This window comes from Salarias fasciatus, chromosome 23, assembly GCF_902148845.1.
Source record: "Salarias fasciatus chromosome 23, fSalaFa1.1, whole genome shotgun sequence".
Classification (NCBI taxonomy): Eukaryota; Metazoa; Chordata; class Actinopteri; order Blenniiformes; family Blenniidae; genus Salarias; species Salarias fasciatus.
Window position 1 is genome coordinate 27,062,771 of NC_043766.1, and position 10,140 is coordinate 27,072,910.

The 10,140-nt window shown below is 40.1% G+C and overlaps 1 protein-coding gene across 1 annotated transcript in view; it reads right to left on the reverse strand.

The window, feature by feature from the left end:
• Positions 1-3,817: 3,817 nt before the first annotated feature.
• kng1 (kininogen 1) overlaps positions 3,818-10,140 on the reverse strand; it is an 8,868-nt gene continuing 2,545 nt past the window's right edge. Inside the window, exons 2-8 of the mRNA XM_030082561.1 lie at positions 9,950-10,078; positions 8,625-8,741; positions 8,401-8,476; positions 6,867-7,036; positions 6,649-6,759; positions 6,461-6,559; positions 3,818-4,132 (exon numbers count right to left, since the gene is read on the reverse strand). Of these exons, the coding sequence (XP_029938421.1) occupies positions 3,818-4,132; positions 6,461-6,559; positions 6,649-6,759; positions 6,867-7,036; positions 8,401-8,476; positions 8,625-8,741; positions 9,950-10,078 (1,017 nt within the window). The remainder of the gene's footprint in view (positions 4,133-6,460; positions 6,560-6,648; positions 6,760-6,866; positions 7,037-8,400; positions 8,477-8,624; positions 8,742-9,949; positions 10,079-10,140) is intronic.

The window sequence follows — 10,140 nt, forward strand, 5'->3', positions numbered from 1 at the left end:
GAATGTATTTAACTGTCGATTAATGGAGCTGATGAGCGCTCATCTTTTTAAAATGTATTTAATTCATCAGTCATGTTTGTTTCTGTGCTGCCGAAGACGCTCTTTTTTCCTGATCCTTTGTTTTTACTTAACTTGCCAAATCAGGCGTTGCGGACGCCTGACGAAACTAATGCTGGAATTGCATCGTGCAGTTACAGACTTAAGAACATTAAAAGAAAGGTGAAGAAGAAGGTTGGCATATGCACTAAAAAAATGTCTAAATGCCTTTTCTGTCCAGAGGGACTCTGTCAGAAGAAAGTTAACCTAGTATGCATGTTTTTCAAGCAGCATTAATCCGTGTGTGTGTGACGTACATTTTGAAGCCGCATTAAGCAGTATGTGTGTACAGTTGCTGTAATATCTTTTTCTATGGTAGGTTCCATGTGTGATAAATCTGTAGATGTAGTTATCTTTGCTACTTTCGCCCAAGTAATCTCCAGAGTTGTGCCAGCGTGTGCTCGTCGATCGTCTCTCTGTGCAGGCTGCAGAGCTTCATTGGCAGGAACCAATGAAAAGCCACAGATTCTGTTTGTATGTTTGTACATGTTCATGTCTGGCTGTTATAACAATTTAAAATGTTTTGTAAATATTTATTTTTTAATTAATTGGCTGTTTCTGGTTTGTTTGTTTTTGTTTTTTGTTTTTTTTGTTTGTTTTTTGGGGTGGGGGGTCAAAGTATTGCATAATTACTAAGGAAACATAAATGGGAGGAAGCTATAAGGAACTTTTTTCATACCTGAGTTGTAAATGTTATACTTTGAAATGCCATGAATTGGAGCCATAGTTGTATTTTTGTTGGTTTGGAGCTGAGGTGTTGGGGTGTATTGTGCTGCAGGCCATGTGTTTGATGCTGGCAGTGAGTGTTTGACATTCCAGAGCGACTTCTTAAGCCAGTCATGCGCTGTACTCGGAGTGATGTGAGACACTGTCACAGAGTTCAATGCCACTTTTTTGTCCTTTATTTTTTTAATCGTCACCTTCAGCATCACTTTACTTCTCAGCTCTGCAGTGGCTCTTTTATCCTTCACTAAATTAAAACCACAGTCAGTGCTCATGAACCTAGATTTACAGATGCTCACTTCAGCCGATACATTATGACCAGTATATGGCCCTATCCTTCTGACGCAGTCATCCAGCCATCACAAATTGGCTTTTGAAAAACTTGGCCACGTCTTCACAGATCTTCGAATAATCAGGGTTTTGCACCTAGTGAACAGCAGTGGTTTTCATAATGTGAGGCCGGCCTCTTTTTGAGGAACTCCTTAGTTAATTTTCATCTCTGACAACACCGAATGAAGAAAAAGTGAACCTGATCTTTAAAAAAGGGATTTCACTGTTATTTCTGTCTGTGGATCCCAGAAATCATTAATGTCTCACATTGTGAAAAATGAGGAGATCTGTCATTCAACCTGTAGTTAATATTCAGCGAGGGACGAAACAGAGTTGCAGTTTAGGGCTCGTCTTCCCGATCATTGAGAACCACTGGTCTGAAGTTCACTCCTACCATTGGAGTCTGTTCGCCTGATGGTGTTTTTATTACAGTGTCTTGCATCGTTATGAACTCTGATGTTTTATCAACTTCTCACTCTCTTGAAACTCTCAGCTTCTGGCTGCTCTTTTATTCACACAAGTGGCATGGGATGTCAGCAGACCGAATGATTTTATCTCTTAAACCTGTGAAAAAATGAAAAAGGAAATGTTGTCAATGCAATTAACTTACTGATTATTTGTTTACCATTTTTTATGCTTCTGAAATGTCTCAAATCCTCAGAAACTCTAACTTTAAGGTCTGGTTTCCTGTCTGTTTCTCATGGCAGTACTCTGAACAGGAAGTCACTGATGTTATTTCCATAATGTACCATGCTGTCGGAACTTTAATCTATATTATGAATGAATGTACAACAGGCCAATGTAATGTTTCCCACAGCCTGCCTGCATGAAATTTGGTGAAGATGAATATTCTTTCTATGTTTAGTTTTAGTTTTATGTTTTTGTCCAATAGGCAGCCATACAGATGTTTGTAAGTTAATGCCTTTACTTTCTCTAGTAGGAAAAGTCCACCCCCAAAGTAATCTTAGTATTTGTTTATTATTTGTTTTTAATTTATAAATGTATATTGGGTTTCTTTCTCTATTCTTTTTTTTTTTTTTTTTGCTCACTGTTCGCAGCGTAAAAGTTTGTACCCCGGCTGACTGGTCATCTGAGTGTCCTGTGAAGAAGTACAAATAAATTTGGTAAAGATTCACTCAGCTGTCCTTGCATTTGCAGGTTTTTTTTCTTCTATGAAAGTCTTTACAGTATTTATGGACATTAACATATAACTTGAAGCGCTCCACAAAAGAGGGACTTAAACATCAACAGGAGAAGTATTAATTAACAAGCCTGCACGCCAGCAGGTAAGCACAGGAATCTGCACCGAGCAAAATAAGGGGATATAAGGGAGGATCAATGCAGGCCAAAAACAAATAAAGGGAATGGTTCAAATCCCCCTCTGTGTCATAGTGTTTTTGAGCAAAACATGTTTATGTGACCACCTGGTCAGTCATCACTGCTGAGTGTGAATGGGTGAATGTGGTGGATCGGGTTTTGTGAAGCACATTGAGACGGCTGGGAAAAGTGTTAAATGCTCTAAGTAAAATCTGTTAACCTGTCAGTTCCTGCTGTACTGAGAAAAAAAACAACAAAGAACAGTCTTGTCTGGGAGGTGTGGCTGAGCGGCACTGCTGTACGTGGTGCTTTCAGTGTGAACAAAATGAACAAGAAGAGAGGAGAAACATGGGATTGTTCACACCTGGCTTCAGCAGCCTCCGCTCAGGAGACACGCCAGCGCTGCTCAGTCGTCCTCTTCACTGTTCCTGCAACAGCTGGAAGCAGCAAGTAGCAGCTAGCACAAGTAATCACATTCAGTTAAGATTTTTCACTAATAAATATACAGACGTTTTCACGGACCTCTTTCAAAAGCACACACATTCCTCTTGTTGCATTATTTTGTTGAGGGTGCTGCAGTGTTTAGCTCTGATGAGGATCTCGGGTTGTTTGGTGAATTGAGCTCAGTTTTGTGACTAAATGTGAAGGTTTCACAGCGTTGGTCTTGAAGTGGATACTGTAACATCGGGATAGTCTATCTGATGTATTTTCAACATGCTAGTCTACCCACAGGAGGTAGTTTTTATTTATTTTTGCGTCTCATCAAAGGGTGCAGTGTTTCATTCCAGCTGAGGGGCCTTTGTGTGCAGAGTTTGCATGTTCTCATGCATGTTCAGGAGTGAAAAAGATGAATGTGGGTAAATGTAATGGTTGTTTTACACAAGTGTTTCTCAGTTTTTACACTATCATTTTTTGAGGGAACATGTACGATGACAAAAAGCTCTACATGCCATTATGGTAGGAATGTTTGAAAGGTGAAGCATTCAGTCACACACGAAGCACAACAAAACAGTTTTTATTCAAGCTGTTGTTTTGTTTTTGATAATGACAGATTTCCAGAGTTCGAGCGTTGATTTAGAGAACACTGAATAAATCAACGGGACACAGCGTGCTGAATAAGCTAATAACGCCCCTTTATTTTAACAGTTTCAGACTGGGTTGTCTAACTTTCAATTTTTTACTCAAACTTTGTGAAATTCGCCTGTTTCTTTTCGGAATTTTAGATCTGCATCCATATTGATGAATCTTAGGCACAAAAAAAAAAAAAAGACAGGGAAAAAGCCAAAGGAGAATATCATTCTGTGGAACAAGCCAAATCTGCTTGGATAGAGACTTGAATTTGGTGAAAAGCTTAAGACAGCAGGTCTGTATCTTTTAAGGTGCCTTCTGGTGTGGGCTGGGTGGGGGCCTCCTCCACCTTAGTCTTCTCCAGCCCCACTTGGACCGGATGGAAAGGTTTCCAGGGCTTGGCTGGACAGTGGAAAGGGCTGTCGTTGGGATCAGACGACGAGCTGGGGGCCGACAGGTCTTCCTCAGACGAATCCTCTTTGACGGAGGCCTTAGAGGGGGGTGGTGCAGTCGTGGGAGGGCTTGTGGTGGACGAGGGATGCTCATGTTTGACGTGCCTGAGAGGAGAAAAGCCGGGAGGACGACGCCTGCTGAAAGGCTGAAGAGAGGACACATGAGGGCTTAGATGACGCCCTTGAAACGTCTTTCAAAAGTCATCACAATAATTAGAGCGCAAGTGACTGAAAAACCATCGACTAAAACTGCAAGATTTGAAGATCTAATTTTCCAAAAGGTGAAAAAAATTATGGATGCGGTGAATTTCTTGCATTGTGCTGGGTAAAATCTTCATCTCCAACCGCAGAGCGAACGCTGATAAGGCTCCTGAATGTACGCACTGCAGCGCTTCACAAATAGATACCTTGCATAATGTGGTATTGTTCAAAGCTGAAATCGTCTGATATTATTTATCTATGAACACCAACAATGTGTAGAGAAACAGAAAACAATCATATTTTTCATGTGTGGGGTCTTCTTGAAAAGTTCAATTGCAATCTGATGGATTTGTGAAATGGAGGTTTTTAACAGTATTACTGGACTTGTCTGGATTTACAGGTTTGCTCATGAGTCGACTTTGTCACCTCATGATAGAACGTACATCACTGATTTCTGTCCAAACGGTCAAATACAATTAATTCACAAGATTATGCTGCTATGTTTCACAGTTTAAAAAGTTTCTGGATGCAGAATCAGCCACTTCTGGCATGGCACAGCATCTGTAAATTCACTTATTACATAACAAGTGAAGTATAATGTCATATAATCAGAGTGCATATAATGCATAAGGTTCAAATAGAGGAGTCACTGAAAGCACACAGGAAAAGCCACTGCTGTGAGTGTGAAAAACATTTGAACAGCTCACTAAACTTTGTGATTTTATTAAAGTTTCAACAGTTCCTTCAAACTGCAACAGGCCGGGACTGCACAGATGTGTACTTACCAGAGCTCCCTGGTTTCCTTGTCTTTTTTGGTGAGCTGTCTGCATGCTCTCCCTACGTGTGTGTGTGTGTGTGTGTGTGTGTGTGTGTGTGTGTGTGTGTGTGTGTGTGTGTGTGTGTGTGTGTAGATCTGATGTTGCAGCTTTGTGATGGACGTTTTCAGGACGTCCCCTGGAGATCTGGCTCCAGGCTCTGTGACTCCGTCCTTCTTGAAGTGGAACTAATAATAGATGGGTGGCTGCTGGTGAATGAAATTGTTTACTCTTTCGAACATGGAGATGTTTTCCAAAAAATAGTTTTCTCAAGACTGATTCTAGACCATAATCCCACCTGTGGTCGGAGTCTCTTGACTGTGACACTGGAGACTGAAACAAGGGGCTGTGACGGTTCCTCTTGTTGCCCACTTACAGCAGAATTATTGGGTATGGAGTCGCATTTCAATGTTCAGTGTCATCTGTGGTTTTCATATACTTCCTGTAATGTCTCTCCAGTGTGATCTGTTAATCCTGGTCAGACTATGAGTGATAATGTCAGTGTAAAATATAAAAATAGCAAAGAATGTTCCAAAAAAGTTTCTGCAAGGAGTAATCGGGGGAAAAGATTCATAATACTTGGCATTAGGATGATAAATAATGTATAATCCTTTTTTAAGTAATTAGGTGTTAGAGTATTTTTTATGAGATATTAAAGGGTTATAATTATATTGGTATAAACAGAAATGGCACCACGTGAAAACTGATGCTGCTCTAGATGTGCACACTTTTTAATTGTGACATTGCTTCCATGATTAGAAGCTGGTGTTTTGTGCATGTTAATCTTCCCCAAAAGGTCATTAATCAGACTCCTGTCATCTCAGCTGAGACTGACTGGAAGCTGGAGGGACTCACAGCTCCCCCAAGTGGTGTAAACAGGAATCACAGGCCAGGAGGACACTTGGTTAGGGTGCTGATGTCAAAACATTAATGTGCATATGTCGATCAGCTGATATCCTGATTCTTCATTTCCTGACATTTTTTAATAAATTAACTTAAGAAGAAGAAAACAGAGCTCATAGTCTATCTAGGTTAAACATGTTGCAGTAATAATAGTCGAAACTATTGCGAAGGTTGGTGTATGTTGTAGTAATTATGTCGCCATTATCTTCAGCCTTTGAGCTGCACCTCAGGATGTCCCATATTCACACTGTGTTTTATATCATTTGTTTTATATTTTTGAAGTCTTTGTTAAACAAACTGAGTAAACAACCATTTGGCGCTGTATAATCGAGCCCAGCAGGCCGGCGTTTTGTTTTCAAGTGAAAGCTGAGTGCGCAAAGCTTCAGGGGGATTTAATCTCCGTACATCCACAGAGTTTCAAAGGCTGCAGCTGATTAATCCTCACCTCAGAGAATAACTCTAATAATAAATTGCTATGTGCGGATTTTGTAAGACGTCTGACATGTTTGTGACTGTGTGTTTGCTGGTGACTATCCTGTGGACGGTGGATCTCACCGTGAAAGGCAGGAGGCCCAGTTCGCACTGTATCATGACCGCCGGGGTCTCCAGCCTCCATGGCGCTGTGTCCACCGTAGAGTTACAGTTTACAAACTCCTGCAACACACAGGACGCACCAGGCCGGTCAAGCGGGGGTGAAGATATGAGCCACGCGGCGGTAACGATGCTGCTGGTTTCAGAATTACCACATCGGCTTCATTGGGGACACACCGCTCGTGGAGTTCTTTGTGCTCAGCCTTGGTGCAGGTCGTCTTCCTCATGTCAAATTTCAACTTGTACCTGAAACCTGCAACCACCTGCAAGGAGACATGCACTCGATGAGTGGGAGAAAAAAATGTCCATCCATCCATCCATCCATCCATCCATCTTGTTTTTTTTCTTCTTCACGCAAACAGGTGCGTACCTGTCTGGTGGCGTAGCCGAGCTCATGCAGGGCGAACAGGTGAGTGGAGTTGGAGTCGGAGTTGTACTTGGCGATGGAGGCGGAGACGGGGACCTTCAGGTCCTCCGAGTTGTTGTCGATCTCCTTCGGGCAGCCCATGCAGGAAACTCTCTCTGGAACAACAAGTTCCTCTGCACCGCAGGAGCATCGCGTAAAGGAAAATAAAAAACACAAACACCAAGTAAGAGAGTGAGAATACACACCGTAAAATAATCTTTCTTCTGGTTTTCAGTGTTCATATTGTAGCCGTGCTCTCTGGAAACTAACGAAGATTATCACCAGGGAAATGTGTCCGGTTTAAGGGGTAAGAAGCTGTTTCCCTTGTAGTCAGGGTCACGCAACAGTGCGGTTCTACTTGGTGTGATGCTTGGCCCATGTACGGGCTGGAGCCAGCCAGACACTGAGACAGATAGAAAAACTGACACGTTTTCCTCAATGACTCACAGTTTTCTTAATGAAAAACAAAGTTATTTCTCTGACAAACAGCTGCTAAAACACCAGAAATCACTGCTGCAGGACAACACTGTGGGTTTTATTGGTTTCAGAGGTGATTTCACTTCATTAAATGTTACGTCGCTTTATGGGTATACGTATGTTGTAAAAAAAAAAAAAAAAACTGCTGGTTTCAAAGTTGGTGTTCTCAGTGTCCAAGTATGTTGAAAAAAATATTAAAGTGATGTTACTCAGCTTTATCGGGTTTTTTTTTTTTTTTTTTGGTAACAATCACTTCATGTCACTTACATCAAAACATATTTTCTGTTATTCTCAGAAGGAGAGATACAGTTGTTGATTATATTGCCTCTATGAAAGTTGTAATGAAACGTAAAAAATAATACATACATTGTAGTTGTTGTTTTAACTACTGACATGTGATTATTGTGTTACTCAGGTTCAAAGTTTATATGAGCATGTTGATATTATTCCCAAATCTCCACCACAGGAGGATTTCTTTACTAAACATATCTACATTTCTTTATTTTCAGATGTGTTCAACATTTAGATGTTTTTATAACTAAGTATGGAAAAACTCCTTGACTATTTTTACAGTGTGAATTAAAAATCTTTAATTTTCACTTTGAAAATTGTATGTTACTCTGTAATCTAATAGTTGTACAACGCTGAATAAATGAGCGTTCTGCACTTTGGCTGTTGTGCGTTTGTGATCGTAAGATTTCAGCACTCATGATTTCTGCTAGAGTTGCCCAGAGTTCTATAGCTGCATTATTTATTTATTTATCTATTTTGAATTTTTTTTTAATGGAAAGTTTACTCAGTTTGTAGTTCTTAGGAAAATATAACCTTCTTTGTCTATTAAAATTTCAAATGTAAGATTCATATCTCATATTTGTGTGTTTCTGAAACTAATAGCAGCTTCATGTAAGTACAGTCAGATCTGGTACATCCTCTTTAGTCCTGCTGTTGACTTAACGAGCTCATGTCAGTTGTCCCCATTTCAAAGTGAAACTAATTTTCAGATGAGGTCAGACCCACTCACCAATCTGACAGTCCACCTCTTTGGTGTCAGCTTCAGTCTCTGTCATCAGCACTGTGGCGTTGCATGGAATCGGTTTCTGGTGGGGTCAAACAAAGACCAAGGTTAACCGCTGCCGTCGTTGGACATGTGGGATTTTCAGCAAAAAGAATTTTTAAGAATCCCAGATTAAATGGCCGGAGTAATAAAAAGTTGAGGTGTCTTTGTGGTTGCGTCATGGTTGCCACCTTGCTTCCGGATGACAGGTAGTCGCAGTCTGTCCAGGGTTTGCTGCTGCCAGCTGGACAGTCGCTCCGTCTGCTGGTGAACTGCACTGAATACAGGGATTCCGAGCCGTTCTCCGACTGGGAAACACAAACACCGCCACGAGCCTGAGGTCAATGGGTCAAAGGCTGGTCTGCCTAGAATTTAATCGTTGATCCACCCACAGCTTCCGTTCCTGCTTTCATCAACATTTGAACCTTTTATATTTAAATCTACAGCAAATATAAGCTTTTATTTTATGTATCTTTTTGTTACAAAGAAGAACTTTGTTGTGTTTTAATGAGTCCGGTAAAGTCCAGTAGAAAGAGCCAAGTCTCTTTAAGTGATTTAAGAGTAAATAAAAAAAGTGTTGTTCAAAATGTGATCTTCTTCGTAGATATGACTTTTTAAATTATTCTCATTACTAATATATGCATATTTTTTACATAGGGGTGCACAGAAAGTTTCACAAGTACTGTTTTGGAATAGAACTCATGGTACTTGTACTTTCATGTTTTTGTGTGTGTGTGTGGGGGGGGTGATGTTACAAACAATAGTCATACATAATTTACTTAATATCACCATAATGTAAAATTTATGCAGTTTATTTTGTTAAAGTTTAAGAAACGTGTTGATATTTTAAACAGGTAAAATGAATTGAGGACTTGCTGCTATTTCAGTCAAAGTAAGTCGTTTTTAAGAACACTTTTATGTATTTTAAAGTAACAGTGTTTGTACCTTAGTCCACATTTATAGAGTTCTTTTCACATCAACTTTTACATCACACTTTATAAATGAAATATTGAAGGGGGGATGATTATATACATGATTAGTAGAGCAATAAAATTTAAAAAAATGAAACTATTCCACATGAGAATGTGAATATACACAGACAGTTATTTCATATCAGGAACTGGTAACTGTTTGTTGGGAGACATAGCCTGACATTCAGATGTGCAATAAAACTTTATGAATGGTATATTGGTATATTGGTATATTTAAGATCCGTAATATGTCACACTGGTAAACTCGCTCATTTTTTACATTATTTTCCCATTTTTTTCCATGTTATGCAGCAGCTGTATGGAAAGTGACCCCCTCTGCATTGTTTACATTTACATATTCAAGAAGTTACATTTTACAGCACTTCAACTGTAAGATATCTGAAACAGTTTTAAAAGGGTGTGTGGAATCCAAAGCTCTGAATGTGCACCGTCTGTGTGTGTGTGTCTCTGTGTGTGTGTGTACTTGTACAGTTATATTTTTTTGATTGTGTGTGTGCGTGTGTTCACACACACACAAACTGTACCTTGCTGGCTGAAAGTATCTGATAGAGGGCGAGCTTGTGTCCAGTGAGCACTTCCTGGTTGAACTTGTGCACGGCGCTGTGCACGGCCTTCTCCACCGAGGGGTCATCACAGAAGATCAGGACTCCAGGCTGGAGTTGAATGAATGAATGAATGAATGAATGAATTTATTTGTTTCAAACATGCAAACCAT